General features: G+C 41.6%; 1 protein-coding gene across 1 annotated transcript in view; it reads left to right on the top strand.

The window, feature by feature from the left end:
- Nucleotides 1-12419, top strand: part of PDPN (podoplanin) — a 35459-nt gene extending 23040 nt beyond the window's left edge. The window contains exons 2-6 of the mRNA XM_069546042.1: nt 1142-1260; nt 2907-3054; nt 9110-9148; nt 9690-9801; nt 10620-12419. Coding sequence (XP_069402143.1) covers nt 1142-1260; nt 2907-3054; nt 9110-9148; nt 9690-9801; nt 10620-10626 — 425 coding nt within the window. The 3' untranslated portion in view covers nt 10627-12419. The remainder of the gene's footprint in view (nt 1-1141; nt 1261-2906; nt 3055-9109; nt 9149-9689; nt 9802-10619) is intronic.
- The last annotated feature ends 4159 nt before the right edge of the window (nt 12420-16578 follow it).

Genomic DNA, 16578 nt, shown 5'->3' with positions numbered 1-16578 from the left:
AATCAATCAGCCATAGGTATACATATGTCCCTTTGCACTTGAACCTTCCTTTCAACTACCACCCCATCCTACCTCTCTGGGTTATCACAGAGCACTGAGTTGAGCTCCCTGAGGCATACGGCAAATTTCCACTGGGTATCTATTTTATTAATACATATGGTAATGGATGGGGCTTCCCGGGTGATTCAGACGGTAAAGACCATGCCTGCAATGCAGGAGACCTGGGTTTGAGCCCCGGGTTGGGAAGATCCCCTGGGGAAGGGAATGGCAACCCACTCCAGTATTGCTTGGAGAATTCCACGGACAGAGGAGCCTGACAGGCTAGTCGATGGCGTGTCAGAGCTGGACACTGAGTGGCCAACAGTTTGACACTTGCATGGTAATATATATATGTTAATGCTGCTCTCTTCAATTCGCCCCGTCCTCTCCTTCCCTCACCGCGTCCACAGGTTTGTTCTCTATGTCTGTGTCTTTACTGTTGCCCTACAAATAGGTTCATTAGTACCGTTTTTCTGGATTCCATGTATATGCATTAATATATGATATTTATTTTCCTCTTTCCAACTTACTTCACTCTTTATAACAGAGAGCCTACTAATCAGTATATTCAGAAATCTTTCCAGACTCTAATTGAGAATTTTTCTGGGTCTGTATGAAATTCTATTAACCTAAATGCATTAATTCTTTATATGAAATGGCACCAGAAAGAATCAGGTTCATTATTGAAAGAAAAGTCAAGGTGTAAACACACACACACACACACACACACACACCCAGGTTCATTATTGAAAGAAAAGTCAAGGTGTACACACATACACACACACACACACACACACACACAGAGTCCAGCACACACACACACACACACACACACACACACAGAGTCCAGCAAGCCTCAGTGGGAACCAGGGAGGGTCTGGCTGCTTCACCTTTTTGGAGTCCCATCTTCCTTTCTTTTACAATGGAGATGACCAGGCTGTTCTATATATGTAGAATGGTTTGTGTTAAGCCAGAATGAAAACTCCCTAAAAAGGACAAAATACCCAAAAGAAATGAAAAACAAAAAATCTGATTGTAGCTGACCAGTTAGGCCTGCCCATATGATTTCACCTGGAGGTCTGACTCAGTCTCCCCTTTTCAGCCAGCACGGTCCGCCCAGAAGATGATGTGACTACAGGTGTGAAAAATGAGCAGACGACCCTGGGTGTGGAAGATTACATGACAACCCCAGCTGCCAGTAAAGAATCCTTGGCAACTCCGGTGAGTGTAGCAGGAAGAGAGGAAGTTGCTTCATAGGCATGTGATCACATGCAAGGATATTTTGAGACTGGCTTATTTCAGTATACTTGAGCATAATGCCCCCAGTGTTAATCCATGTTGTAGCATGTGTAAGAATATTTTCCCTTTGGAGGTTGAATAATATTCCACTGTATGTAAGTAAATATTACATTTTCTTCATGCATTCGGATTGCTTCCAGCTCTTGGCTATTGTGAATAATGCTGCTATGAACATGGACGTGCAAATAGCTTCCAAACCCTGCTTTTAATTCTTTTGGGTTTATACTCAGAAGTAGCATTGCTGGATCATATGCTAGTTCTATTTTCAATTTTTCTGAGGACATCCATTCTGTTTTCCCTAGCGTTGCAACCATTCTACGACCCCATCAACAGTGCACAATGGTTCCAATTTATTTTCTGTTCTTTTGATAGTAGCCATCCTAACTGGTATGAGGTGATAATCTCATTGTGCTTTTGATTTGTTTTTCTTGATAAGTAGTGCGATTGAGTATCTTTTGCATGTTTGTTGGCAGTTGTGTACCATATTTGGAGATTGATTTACTCAAGTCTTTTTTCCCATTTTTAAAATCAAGTTATTAGATTTTTTTTGTTATTGATTTATAGGAGTTCTGTATACTTTTATCAGACAATATGATTTGTGAGTATTTTCTCCCATTCCATAGGTCACCTTTTCATTCTGTTGATTGTGTCCTTTGATGCACAAAGTTTTTAAGCTTGATATAATTCCACTGATCTATGTTTGTTTGTTTTTTTGCCTGTACTCATTAGCTTGTTGAATGCTATATTGACATGAACTTTAGAGTCGAACAGAACCATTTCCAATTCTTATTCTGTTGCTTGTTGACTATGTGAGCTTGGGCATATTATCTCATCTCTCTAAGCCTTGTTCATATTATAGGGCTAATAATAGAATTTACTTCTTGAAACTTCCCTGGTGGTCCAATGGTTAAGAATCTGCTTTCCAGTGCAGGGATATGGGTTCAATCCCTGGTTGTGGAACTAAGATCCCACATGCTGTGGGGCAGCTAAGCCCATGTGCTGCAACTACTGAGCTTGCACACTCTGGAGCCCTCGAGTCACAACTAGAGAAGCCCACACCCAGCAAGAAAGACCCAAAGCAGCCAAAAATAACTAAAAAAAAAAAAAAAAAAAAGAATAGAACTTATTTCTTAGGGATTTTTTGTGGTGTTAATGCAGAGGTATTTAGAGGGCATAGCAAATGGTAAGCTCTGGGGGAGAAAGGGCATTAAAAATAATACAACATAATATGTGCTGAATAAACGTTACAGGAAAAAAAGTACCCTTCAAGTTCAAGGGAGGAAAAGGATTAATGACTAGTGACCCAGTATTTTCTAAAAAGTTACACCTCAGGAAGTCAGCATGCTCAACATTTGGGATTTATTTCTGACATGATTTTATTCCTGTCCTGATTTTATTCCTGTCTCCACTCTAGTTTCTTGTGCTTGTTATCTTGTTTCCACTTTAAATTTATGTCATCATATAGCTTATATATTTAAGCTACTTTAAGTCCATTTCTGACATAAGATAGAGTATATATTTTACAGTATTAAGTCTTATTTCTGTTTTGCCTTTTATATCTCCAATAGATGCCAACAGGAACAGAGAATGTAACACACAGTCACGGAGAAGATCTACCAACTGCCGAAAGCACAACAGCCAAAAGCACACCTGCCAAGAGCACACCTGCCAAGAGCACAGTCCATACCCACGTACCAGCGACTAGTCACTCCCAGGGTAAGAAAAACAGTCACCCCAGTACGGGTTGATCTTCTTTTGCACCATCAATGCATTCCCCAAAATCCAGGGACAAATATAATCATCAATATGGCATGTGTTGGAATGTAAGCACTAATTTTGAACCAAGCTTTGTGTGGTAGGTTCAGAGTTCATATTTATTGGGTTGTTGAATTCTGCTCTCTACTTCAAATGACACCCAGTGATAATGCCCCCACAAAAGTAAGTGAGATAGCTACTAGTGTGATATTGCTGACCCTAAGCTGATATAATGCTACACAAAAAAACTTTGTGTTGACACGCAAGAGGGTAACAGTTAGCCAACCTATGTATATCTTAGTAGATTCTGTCCTAACATTGAAACTCAACATTCAAAAAACTACAATCATGGTATCCAGTCCCATCAGTTCCTGGCAAATAGAAGGGGGAAAAGTGGAAGCAATAACAGATTTTATTTTCTTAGGCTCCAAAATCACTATGAATGGTGACTGCAGTGAAATTAAAAGACACTTGCTCCTTGGAAAGAAAGTTATGCCAAACCTAGATAGCACATTAAACAAAAGCCTGTATAGTCAAAGCTATGGTTTTTCCAGTAGTCATGTATGGATATGAGAGTTAGACCATAAAGAAGGCTGAATGCCAAAGAATTGATGCTTTTGAACTGTGGTCCTTGAGAAGACTCCCTTGGACTGCAAGGAGATCATGCCACTCAACACTAAATAAAACCTGAGTATTCATTGGAAAGATTGATGCTGAAACTGAAGTTCCCAATACCTGATGCAGGGAGCTAACTCATTGGAAGAGACCCTGATGCTGGGAAAGATTGAAGCAAAAGAAGAAGGGAGCAGGAGAGGATGATATGGTTCGATAGGATCACCAACTCAACGGACATGAATTTGAGCAAACTCCAGGAGATAGTGGAAGACCAAGGAGCCTGGTGTGCTGGAGTCCATGGGGTCACAAAGAGTTGGACACAACTTAGTGACTAAACAGCAATAACATTGCTAACATTTACCATCTTACTGTACCTTGAGTTCATATCTGTACACATGATGCAAGAATCTATTCTAAGCCTGTCTTACCAGGCTTTGGGGTTATACTTTACAGCTGGTATATGCAGCAATGTGAATGGAGGCGCACCTTGGGGAGAAATCCTGAAGGACAGCTTTGAGTCTGCATCACTATTATGAGGTTTAGACCATCACTAATGATTGTGAGGAAAGACGATTGCCATTACAACCTAGTAAGAGGAAGAGCTTCCTATTTCCAGAGCTTTCTTGAAAGAAATTCAGGTGTTTGGGCTATTTTTTAAATATGCCTTATTTTGTAGTAGATAAGGGTGGAAGAGAAAAGGGACTAATCTTCTAGTAACTGCAATGAATGCTTGCTAACCTGAGCAATTTCCTATCATATGTACCTAGTTAGGTGTTTTCATCTTTAAATGAAAGTAAACATAAGGACCTCTCCTGAACCCATGATTCCTAAAGCCAGCTGCACAGCTGAACACCTAGAAAGTTAGTCCTTATTGTTTGATATACAATTCCCAATCACCAACCTGTTTTTAAAATTCTAAAGCACTTTTGCAGATTTTTTAAATGCTTTGTATTTGTATACCTATGGTCACAGCAGCATTATACACCATAGTTGAAATATGGAAGCAACCCAACTGTCCATGAAAAGATGATTGGGTAAACAAAATGTGTCATATACATGCAATGGAATATTATTTAGCCTTTAAAAGGAAGAAAATTCTCACACATGCTATAACATGGATGAACCTTGAGGACTAAATGGAATAAACCAGTCACCAAAAGACAAATACTCTGTGATTCCACTTAGATGAGGTACATAGAGTAGTCAAATCATAGAAAGCGGAATGGTGGTTGCCAGGGGTTGGGGAGGGGAGGGAATGGAGATGGGTAGAGAGTATCAGTTTTGCAAGGTGAAGAGTTATGGAGATGGATGGGGCTGATGGTTGCACACCAGGTGAGTGTACATGATACCATCAGAGTATACTTTAAACTGGTGAAGATAGTAATGTTTATATTATGCATATTCTACTACAAAGATAGAAAAGTTTCATCATATGCTTAGAAAATGATGCCTATGGGTTACTCTAAGATACTAAAGAAATGGTTGGCATTAAACACCAGAGCAAACTAAATAGGGTTAAACAAGGAAAGAATCAATATAATTAATCATTGGAAACATTTCAAAATTTTGGAGAAGCATTGATCATTTGTAATAAGAGCTGACAGCTTATTCATGGCAAGCCGAAAATGGAGCATTCCAAGTTGAGTGTTTTTTTTTTAATATCATACCAGAATATTTCTCCTATTCCTTAAAAAGAAAATGTCTCAATTTCCTGGAAAATACTCATGATTACTTTCTTGTCTGTCCTCTTCCCCACCCTGTCACAAATACTGTGACTTATGACACATTCCTACTTCATGCATCAATGTTCCAAGAAATTTTCACATGTGAGTTAAAATGTAATTATGAATACTTGACTTTTTAAGAGGTAATTTTATTAGGACTGCAAATGCCTTTACCATCAAATGCCCAAGTTTGATGATATTCATGTGCATGATACATTCGAGTGATCACAGTCGGTGTAATTGGGAAGAGGCTTAGGGAGTATAAGGCTAGTAAACTTTAATTTAGTGATGAATCATCCACAAACTTTATTTTGGTAATATATTTTCTGGAAAATGGTGTCATGATGGTGGTAATGTTGTGTTATGAGCCCAGTATGTTGTGTCATGAGCCACCATGTTAAGACATGAAAAGCAAATGTTTGACCTGTCTCTACTGGTAGTTGTCAGCCAGGTATAACATTTAGGGAGTTGATAGGATGACACCTTTCTTCTGGGCAGGCCTCAAACCCAGAAGTCTCCCAGCTGTTTTTTTATGTGAGTTGGCATGATTAGCTTGAGTTCCATGTAAATGTTCTAGAGCCATGGGGTCAGCTCATGCAGGAAGAGATGGGTTCAAGGACCTGTTCTCTGGGGCCATGAAGTTAAAAGACACTTGCTACTTGGAAGGAAAGCTATAACAAACCTAGACATTACATTAAAGAGCAGAGACATCACTTTGCCAAAAAACGTCCATGTAGTGAAAGTTATGGTCTTTCTAGTAGTCATGTATGGATGTTAGAGTTGGACCACAAAGAGGGCTGAGAACTGAAGAACTGATGCTTTCAAACTGTGGTGTTAGAGAAGACTTTGAGAGTCCCTTGGACTGCACAGAGATCAAACTAGTCAATCCTAAAGGATATCAACCCTGAATATTCATTGGAAGGACTATTGCTGAAGCTTCAGTATTTTGACCACCTGATGCAAACAGTTGACTCTTTGGTACAGATCATGATGCTAGGAAAGATTGAGGGCAGGAGGAGAAGGGGACGACAGAGGATGAGATGATTGGATGGCATCACTTGACTCAGTGGACATTAGTTTGAGCAAATTCCTGGAGATAGTGGAGGACAGAGGAGACTGGCAGGCTGCAGTCCATGGGGTCTTAAAGAATCAGACACAACTTAGCTATTGAACAATGACAACTCTGGGGCCACCTTGAAAGGATGTCTTTTTTTTTTGAAGATGGACCTGATACAGAGTGGATAACTTCTTTTCTTCCCAAATCAACCATTAGAAAAAGTAACTGTCTTATAGTTGATGGTTGGCTGGTTCCACTTTTGATTAGGAGAGTATTGGATATCTGATATTTTTCAAATCATGAGCTAAGATTCTAGAGCTGAGCCTGATTAAATCACATCTCTCTGTTGTCTCATTAAATTAAGGCCTCTTGACTTTTTCTTCATAAACAACTACCACCCAGAAGAGTGAAGGGCTCAGTATACCAAGAAGTTGATGGGAGAAACAAAAGGCCTTTTATTTTTTAATAGAATTGTGTAAAAATTATCTAAAGAAAAAATTGTTATTTCTTACTTCCAGAGAGGTATTCATAGTTAAGCAACTTATATCCACATGCTAGGTAAATAATATTCACATTTGAACCACTAAATTAGAGTTAGCTGCAGATAGAAATCCTATAATAATAGCGCCATAAATACAAAGGGAATTCCAGAAAAACATCTACTTCTGCTTTATTGACTACGCCAAAGCCTTTGACTGTGTGGATTACAACAAACTGCGGAAAACTCTTAGAGATGGGAATACCAGACCACCCTACCTACCACCTGAATATCTGTATGCAGGTCAAGAAGCAACAGTTAGAACTGGACATGAAACAACAGACTGGTTCCAAATAGGGAAAGGAGTACATCAAGGCTGTATATTGTCACCCTGCTTATTAAAGTTATATGCAAAGTACATCATGAGAAATGCCAGGCTGGATGAAGCGCAAGCTGGAATTAAGACTGCCGGGAGAAATACCAATAACCTCACATATGCAGATGTCACCACCCTTATGGCAGAAAGTGGAAAAGAACTAAACAGCCTCTTGATGAAAGTGAAAGAAGAGGGTGAAAAAGTTGGCTTAAAACTCAACATTCAGAACACTAAGATCATGGCATCTGGTCCCATCATTTCATGGCAAATAGATGGGGAAACAAACGGAAATAATGAGAGAGTTTATTTTTGCTGCTGCTGCTGCTGCTAAGTCGCTTCAGTTGTGTCCGATTCTGTGCGACCCCAGAGATGGCAGCCCACCAGGCTCCCCCGTCCCTGGGATTTTCCAGGCAAGAACACTGGAGTGGGCTGCCATTTCCTTCTCCAATGCATGAAAGTGAAAAGTGAAAGTGAAATCACTTAGTCGTGTCCGACTCTTCTCGACCCCATGGACTGCAGCCCACCAGGCTCCTCGGCCCATGGGATTTTCCCGGCAAGAGTCCTGGAGTGGGGTGCCATCACCTTCTCCGACTCTATTTTTGGGGGGCTCCCAAATCACTGCAAATGATGACTGCAGCCATGAAATTAAAAGATACTTACTCCTTGGAAGAAAAGCTATGACCAACCTAAATATCATACTAAAAAGCAGAGATATTACTTTGCCAACAAAAATCTGTCTAGTCATAGCTATGGTTTTTCCAGTAGTCATGTATGGATGTGAGAGTTGGAGTATAAAGAAAGCTGAGCACCAAAGAATTGATGCTTTTGAGCTGTGGTGTCAGAGAAGACTCTTGAGAGTCCCTCGGACTAAAAGGAGATCAAACCTGTCAATCCTAAAGGAAATCAGTCCTGAATACTCAGTGGAAGGACTGATGCTGAAGCTGAAACCCCAATACTTTGACCACCTGATGGGAAGAAGTGACTTATTAGAAAAGACCCTGATGCTGGGAAAGATTGAAGCTAGGAGGAGAAAGGGACAACAGAGAATGAGATGGTTGGATGGCATCACCAACTCAATGGACACAAGTTTGCGCAAGCTCCGGGAGTTGGTGATGGACAGGGAAGTCTGGTGTGCTGCAGTCCATGGGGTCACAAAGAGTCAGACATGACAGCAACTAAACTGAATGAACTGAAAATACAAAGGGTATAGTCTCATTAAGCTTAAGTGCCCTGTAAGATCTGGATTTTCTATGAGAGAAAAGGAAATTGATATCACAAGATGGGTGATATCACAGTCTTGACCACAACTTCCAAAACATTTTGCTCTCAAAATGATGTTTCTTCAAAATAAACCTCCTCCCAATGGGTGAGTTTTTCATAATCTTGACTTTGCACCAAAAATCAACAGCCTTGGATTCTTTTGTTACCCTAACTTCTGAAATCTTTGGCCATTTATTTAAGATCTCTCTGGGTGAGTTACCTTGATTCTGCTCTCTACAGTGGGTGGTGAAAAAAGTAACGTTTACCGAAAAACTATGGACTCATAGGTGTGAAGAAGCATTCATAAATTCAATAAATAATAGTTTTAAAGACAGGATCACATCAGAGCCTGCTTAAAAGTCCCCTGATCCAATTTACTTAAGAAATTATCCTCTTTGCTTGTGTTTTACTACCTTTCACTTAGAGTAAATCCATCTTCTGCCAATTGTTAAATTATAGTTACTAACTCCTAATAATTCTATATCATTGCAACTCTCTCTTTATAGGGAAAACAGATGGAGAAAAACCAAAAAGCACTCAGAAAGGTGGGTTGATTTTGTTATCAAAACTTTCTTACAGGAGTTTTTAAGAAGGTTTCTTTGAACTTTAATCTTTGTGATGAATTAACATTCTTTCCTGGATTGTAATCATCTGGGAGCAGAAAACCTTTTGAAAATGTTTCAAATCTCTTAAGAGAGAAAAGGGAATTGCCTGTATTTGAAAATAAGCAAATCACAAGTGAGTCTTCACAACAGCTGTGGAGAATGGTGTCATATCACAATTTATGGTTCCTAAGAATGGAAATAGGGGCTAATTTAATAGCCCTGTGTACACAAAAGCTACCCAGTAATTAACAGTGAAGCCACTTAGTCAGAGTGATATGCTGCTTGATATATCTTGAGATCCAGAAATCTTTCTGTGATTAGATTAACCCCAGCTTTTCTCCCCTTCTAAGTCACCTCCTACTAGATAGATAGAAGACAAACATAGAGCATAATTTGTTATCTACAGTAGGCCTATGACATTGCTTATTGCTGCTGTATTGTTCAACTGGGGACTATGCTTTTTTTTTTCTGTCTCATTCAGGTGGCTTTTCAGTGGGGACCCTGGTTGGAATCATTGTTGGGGTCTTACTAGGCATCGCAGTCATTGGTGGAATCATCTCTGTGATTGTTCGGAAAATGTCGGGACGATACTCGTAAGTATAAACCTTAGGCTCTTGTGATAGGTAAATGAAGGGACTGGTTTCCAACCTTTGAACTAACACACACTCTAAATAAAGATCATGTGCAGAAGCCACCAACCTCCCTAAGCACTGCATCTGAAGCATCCCCTTGTAGGTTTCCAAGAGAGCACCCCAGATGGCTCTTCAGCTATTGATTGATTTCCATTCAATCTGACCCAATTTGACCTCTTAATTTTCCGACTCAGTGAACTTGAAGGAAAACCCAAACCAAGTTTTAATGATACCCAATCACCCTACTACCAGTCGTCAGAGGCAGGTGGTTCTCAGAAGAACATTAGTGGCAGAGCAAGGACCCTATTCCGATGAGGAGTTCCACTGGTGCTGGGGCCCCTCCCTCCACTCCTGACCCACAGGCATTCATGCACCCAAGGAAAGGAGTTATTTCTCCATTAAAATTTCCTAGGAATTCAGAGCATTTCAAATTCATAGCCAGAGGAAAACATTTTCTTATTTCTGTTGGGGAGATAATATATGATTAAATGGGGAGAGGATGAATGTTATATGACTGGGGGAGGGGGTGGTCACGGGACACAAGCCGAAATACAGTTGCAGATTTATGGGTCTGGAAATGCCCGGGAACCTGACCCTAGGTCAGGCCTGAATTTTATCCTGAGAATCAGGCCTGGAAGAGGGATGAACAGGGAGAGAAGAGCCCCAGGACCCAGGACTGGAAGATGTAGAAAAAGGACCATCAGAACAATGACTCACCAGGTTAGTAGTCACAATGCCAGTAAATGAAGTGACAGTCACCTTTCTCTTTGTCTTCACAGGCCCTAAAGTGCTAAAGAATTGTGCTGTCCTGCAATACATTTTAAAAAAGAGTTTCCGACATCCCCCCGACCCTCGTCCCTGAGCACATGGAGAAGATGACCCGTGGAATTGCTTCACCACCACACTCAAAATCCATGGTGATCCCTCCACTCGCTAAAACCTAAGGAAAGAGTATTCATAAGACGTGCTCCTATAAGCCTTTGTCTTTTGAAAAAAAAAGTTATAATATAAATTTTGTGTGTGATTTGAAAGGCAAAATGCATAGAAAATGGAGCAAAGCTGTGTTAAACCTGATTTGTAACTAAACAGACAATAGATTAAGTTGGCCAAAAAGTTCGTTAAGGTTTTTACCGTAAGATCTTACAGAAAAATCTGAACAAACTTTATGGCCAACACAATCATTCAGTGAATGTCAGAAGCTGTAATTGTCTTTGTTTTTGTCTTTGTAATTAGCCTTTGTTTTGACTCTCCTCTGTTATTGTTAAGATGCGAAAGAATCTGAAAATATTTATACCAATGGCGTCCTTGGGAGTAGAGCTATGTCGGTTAGTGGCATAAGTCCTTTGCAGTTTCTGATCTGTTAAACATACACATTCTGGTCCAGTGGGGTCCGTTTTTAGAGCCTGATTTGGTATGGATAGTGAAGTAGAAAATTTATACTTGTATAATATGTAATTAGCAACTGGCTTTCACTGGTCCAGATAAAGCATTTCAAAGACATCTATTTTAGATCGTAAATAGAAGTCTTACTTTGGGGAAGGCATTTTGTTTCTCACACCAAGGGTCTCGGTGTACTCTGCTGTCTTCTCCATCGAAGACTTGATGAGTCAAAGGTTTGTTTGTATACAAGTATAAATTTTTTGCTTCCATTTTGCTCAGATGATAGAGATCCAGACCTGACGGGGTGGCCTTCTCACTTCCCCATCACCCAAGTCCTCCATATTGGCATCTTTATTCTGCAATATGAGGACCTCAGCCCTGGGTGCAAAAAAGGCTGTGGAGGCCCAGTGATGCCAGAGGCTCCGGTGTTCCAGGAACTGAGAGCCGCAGTGGTCCCCAAACCCTGTGTGTGCTTGTGACAAACAAAAACCTGTCAGCTTCCTAGCATTTACTTTCTGCTTCCGAGGAAAGAAATGGGAATGCTAATTTTTAAAAAGCAACTGGATTTAGAGACTTTATCTTAAAATGGAAGCTGTTTCTGATTTTCACAAGATCCCACATATTTCAGTGGGGTCATGATTGACAATTCTGTATTGGCACCATGCAGCTCAGGACACTTCCCATAGGCCACTCCCCTACACAAAAAGATTTTACGCTGAGCTGTGTCACAGCTGTGGTTATACATTTCTGATAGCCTCTGAATTCATCAGGTTCATAAAACAGGAAAAAGTAGACCATCAGTCAGAAAGCCTGGCCTGTTCCCCTACCTTTTGCAGTAATGGGTGGATGTAATTTTAAACGGTATGCCCTTGTGTCACTCAAGTCCAGCTAGTCCAATATCCCAGGTTCAATATTTGAACATCAACTGATAGAGAAAACGGGCTTTGGAAATGCTTTATGAATCTCTTAAATACCCTTCCATTTCATCACTCAGATTTCTGAACAGGAGTTGGGAATAATGTTAATTTCCTCTTTCTTATTCTCTTTTTTTTTCTTACTGTGAAAAATAATAGTCAACCCCAAGTCATACACTGGACCCATCACCTGCTGGGACAGGGCTATGGATTTCCTGGTCACATCTGTGTTGTGCTCAATGCAGTGTAGACATGTTTTAAAATAAAACAGATGATTGAGTATAACAGTGAGTCAGATTTGTGATTGGGAATCTCCATCAAGGTTGGATCACCCCTGAGTACATCTCCAGAAAAGATTACACATTATATAAACATCTGCCTCTTGACTTGACTGAGAGTGAATTATAAATGGTCATAGGAGGTACATCCATGGGGAAGAAATATAACTGGACCTTTTACCCAGGGCTCTGCCAAAGCAGGGAAGTTAAGGTCAAGTGGAGGAATGGGAAGAAAAGTGGAACTTTGGGATTAGTTTTGCTCACTCTGGTCACAAAATGTTAATCAGGTTTTGCCTGGCTCCTGATTTCTTTGCCCTGGAGACTGGAGCCAGGAAAGGGGAACAGTTATACCTTGCTCCTGCCAGCCTACCTGGGAACCTGACCTCAGGTGGGTAGGGCTTGACCGCCTAAGAAAAGGTGGTAATAACCGTTGTGAAGGTTTTCTAACTGCCTATGGCGTGGGATGCACATCGCTGCAGAATTCCTGTTCCTGGGACATCTCACTGCTTCTTGACCCTCAGCGCAAGCACTCTGCAGTGTCTAGAGACTGGAGCAACCAGGCCCTCCGTCAGTCTGCCTACTCCCGCACCGCCCCATGTGGGACTCTAATGCCACACCTGCGTCTCTCCCCTCCAACCCTATCTCTATTCGTAGAGGTTGGATTTAGCATCATACCTTCCTCATAATACTCAGTTTTTGTTAAGGCAGGGTTGTTGAATTTGCCAGATGTCTGGAATCCTGAGTGCCTGTTTCTAGGCAAAACTAACAGGAGAGGACTTGAAACTAGCCATTTTCTAGGAGAAAACTAACCACATCCATCTAAGTCCCACAGACTCCCAGGCCATCCGCTATGTCAAGTGTCAATTTATACACACCACCCGCAGGAAACTATTGGGACCAAACAGACTGCCAAAAGCACTGGGACTTTAAGGAAGCAACTCCATCCTCTCTTCTCTTAGAGATGCCTGGGGACCAAGCAGTGCTGCAGTTAACTGTTTGTGAGGTAGCAAAGCATCGTTTGGGCTTCCCTGGTGGCTCAGACGGTAAAGAATCTGCCTGCAATGCAGGATACCTGGGTTCGATCCCTGGGTCAGGAAAATCCCCTGGAGAAGGGAATGGCTACCCACTCCAGTATTCTTGCCTGGAGAATTCCACAGACAGAAGAGCCTGGCAGGCTATAGTCTATGGGGTTGCAAAGAGTCGGACACGACTTAGCAACTAACATACACACAGAGCATCGTCTTAACCCTTTTTTCTTTCAACCTGGGAGAACCAGGTTGAAACCAAAACACAAGACTTAGTTCTGCTTTAATGAACAAAGAATGAGTAACTTAACCTCTAACTCTTTCCATCTTTATTTTAATTTATATTGATTTAGTATCCAGGTTTGCTCCTGACAAATGCTTTGATGGGGCATAATGCATGTTCTGACATAAAAACTTTGTTTGCTGATCTGAAGTCCAGTGGAAGTAGAATTTTTGAAATAGAGCTGGATCTTAGCACATACAGTTGGAGCACATGGTTATGTACCTGTAAGCATCAGAGAACTTGGCGTTCCCTGAAAGCAAGCATTTCTCTTTGCTCTCCCCAAAAGCTTGTTAGATGTAAATATACCTCGTGACATGATTACCATGTCTATCATGTGATAGACAATTAACATGTCTGTCACCTCACATATTACTTTTTCGTGTGCATGGCAAGAACACTCACTGTCTTAGTAAATTCAAGAATACAATGCAGTATTATTAACTATGGGCTTCCCAGGTGGCACAGTGGTAAAGAATCCACTTGCCAATGCAGGAGACCCAAGAGACATGGATTCCATCCCTGGGTTAGGAAGACCCTCTGAAGTAGGAAATGGCAACCCACTCCAGGATTGCCTGGAGAATGTCGTAGACAGGAGCCTGGCAAGCTACCGTCCATGCCGTTAACTATAGTCACCATAGTGCACATTTGATCTTAAGAATTTATTCATCTTGCATAACTGAAACTTTGTATCCTTTGACCAGCATCTTATATCAAAATATGTTGTATACCTTAAATTTATACAATTTTTACTTCTCAATTATACTTCAATAACGTTGAGGGGAAAAGCCAGGTTAGGATGTATAGTAGATCCATGGGCTTTTAATTTAATAAATGCACAGGATGTAACCACAGTTCATGGGCAACATGCAGGATAAATGTGAAGTCTCTTGGAGAAGAATAAGGCTGGTGTAAAGAATGTGAGATTTTGGCCCATTAGCCCAGCACACATGATTCGGGCAAAATGCCAGCCTGGATTCCCCAACCATTAATCCTCAGCACTTTTCACCCTGCGGGTCATATTATCAGACACAGGCGCAAAGCACCCAATGTTTTTTCTGCACCCAAGTGCTGTAGGCCACCGCACAGAGTCCCATGCATCTTTCTGAAACCTTGTTCCTCCCATGTTCTTTCCTACCCCTTTCCCTCCTGCTGCCTTTAATTTTCCACAGATGGCAGGGGATTGAGAAAACAATCTCCTGCCAGTCACAAGGGGAATGTTCCTGAAGGGATGGTGACCCTCTGAATGCTACCTGAGAGGTTGTCTCAAATAAGTACTTGAATACAACCTAAACCACAACAGAGCCCTGTGGGTAAACTCAGGAAGGGAAAAGATGTTCTGAGTGAAGGGAAAGCTTGAGCCTTCCTTTTCCTTCCCTTCCCAGCTACCATGGGGGACAGACAGTGCTCAAAATAAACAGATAAACCATAGTGTGTGTAGGAAATTAGGGGGTGGACGAGGCAATGGAGAAAAGCAGCAGGGGAAGGGAAGAGGAAGAGCAGGGCAGAGAGACCACAGCGTTGCTTTGGTTAGGCAAGGAAGACCCCACTGGGGTTTGAGCAAAGCCCTAGAAGAGGCAAGAGAGGGATGCCAAGTGGGCATCCGAAGGAAAACATTCCAGGCAAAAAGGAAACATTAAAGGCCCAAGGTAGGAGCATGTTTGGGGAAGCAGAGAAACTCAGAATGGTAGAGCAGAATGAGCAGGGAGGAGAACGGTAGGTGATGAGCCCAGAGAGGTGGTGAGGCCCATCTAAACAGAAGCCATTGGAAGGTCCCGAGCAGAGGAGTGGCATAATCTGAATTATATTTCAAGACACTCTTTATTTCTGGTTGGGAACTGGCCAGAGAAAAAGCCAGTGTGATCATCTAAGCAAGAGCTGATACTGTCTTACCAGCTTCCCTGGTAGTCCACTGGTTAAGAATCTGCCTTGCTGTGTGGGGGATGTGGGTTCTATCCTTGATCAGGGAACTAAGATCCTACATGCTGAAGAGAAACTAAGCCCAAATGCCTTAACTAGAGAGCCCCTCCGCCACAAGGAAAGATCCCACGTGACCCGATGAAGTTCCCTCATGTCACATCTAAGACTCGATTAAACCAAATAAAACAATTTTTTTTTAAATGGTGGTGGCTCAGACCCAGATGATGGCAGTGGAGGTGTCTTGAGATGGTCTGGTCTGGCTGTATTTTGAAGAAAGTCCGCAGGATTATCTGATGCACCAGACATGGGATATGAGAAAAACAGAGAACTCAAAACAACGCCAATGATTTTGACCTAAGCGATTGGAAAATGGAGCTGCCATCACTCACCAGGGAAGGCTGTGGATGTAGAAGGTTTGGGAGAGATGAGCAGTTCTGTGCTGAACATGCAGAATTTGAGATGTCTGTTAGAGATCCAAGTAAGGGTATCTCAAGCAGCCACCTAGCTGTATGAGTCTGGAGTTTAAGCCAGAGATCTGGCTGGGGACATAATTTGGGAGTTGTTAATACATGATGTCATTGATACTGATGAGATAACCAAGAGCATCAATGGAAAAAGACAAGTTGAAGATCAGAGCATTAGTGGACTCCAAGATTTAGAGGTCCAGGGTAGGCAGATGGGTTACCAGAGGAGTATTCCATCATTGCCTGGATGACATACACCTCACACAGTGCCTATGTGTGTGCTAAGTCACTTCAGTTGTGTCTGACTCTTTATGACACTGTGGACTGTAGCCTGCCAGACTCCTCTGTCCGTGGGATTCTCCAGGCAAGACTACTGGAGTGGGTTGTCATGCCCTCCTCCAAAGGGATCTTCCCGACCAGGATCGAACCCGTATCTCTTACGTCTCCTTGCATTGGCAAGCGGGTTCTTTACCACTA

This window comes from Ovis canadensis, chromosome 12, assembly GCF_042477335.2.
Source record: "Ovis canadensis isolate MfBH-ARS-UI-01 breed Bighorn chromosome 12, ARS-UI_OviCan_v2, whole genome shotgun sequence".
Taxonomy (NCBI): Eukaryota; Metazoa; Chordata; class Mammalia; order Artiodactyla; family Bovidae; genus Ovis; species Ovis canadensis.
This window is presented reverse-complemented; position numbering and strand designations above follow the sequence as displayed.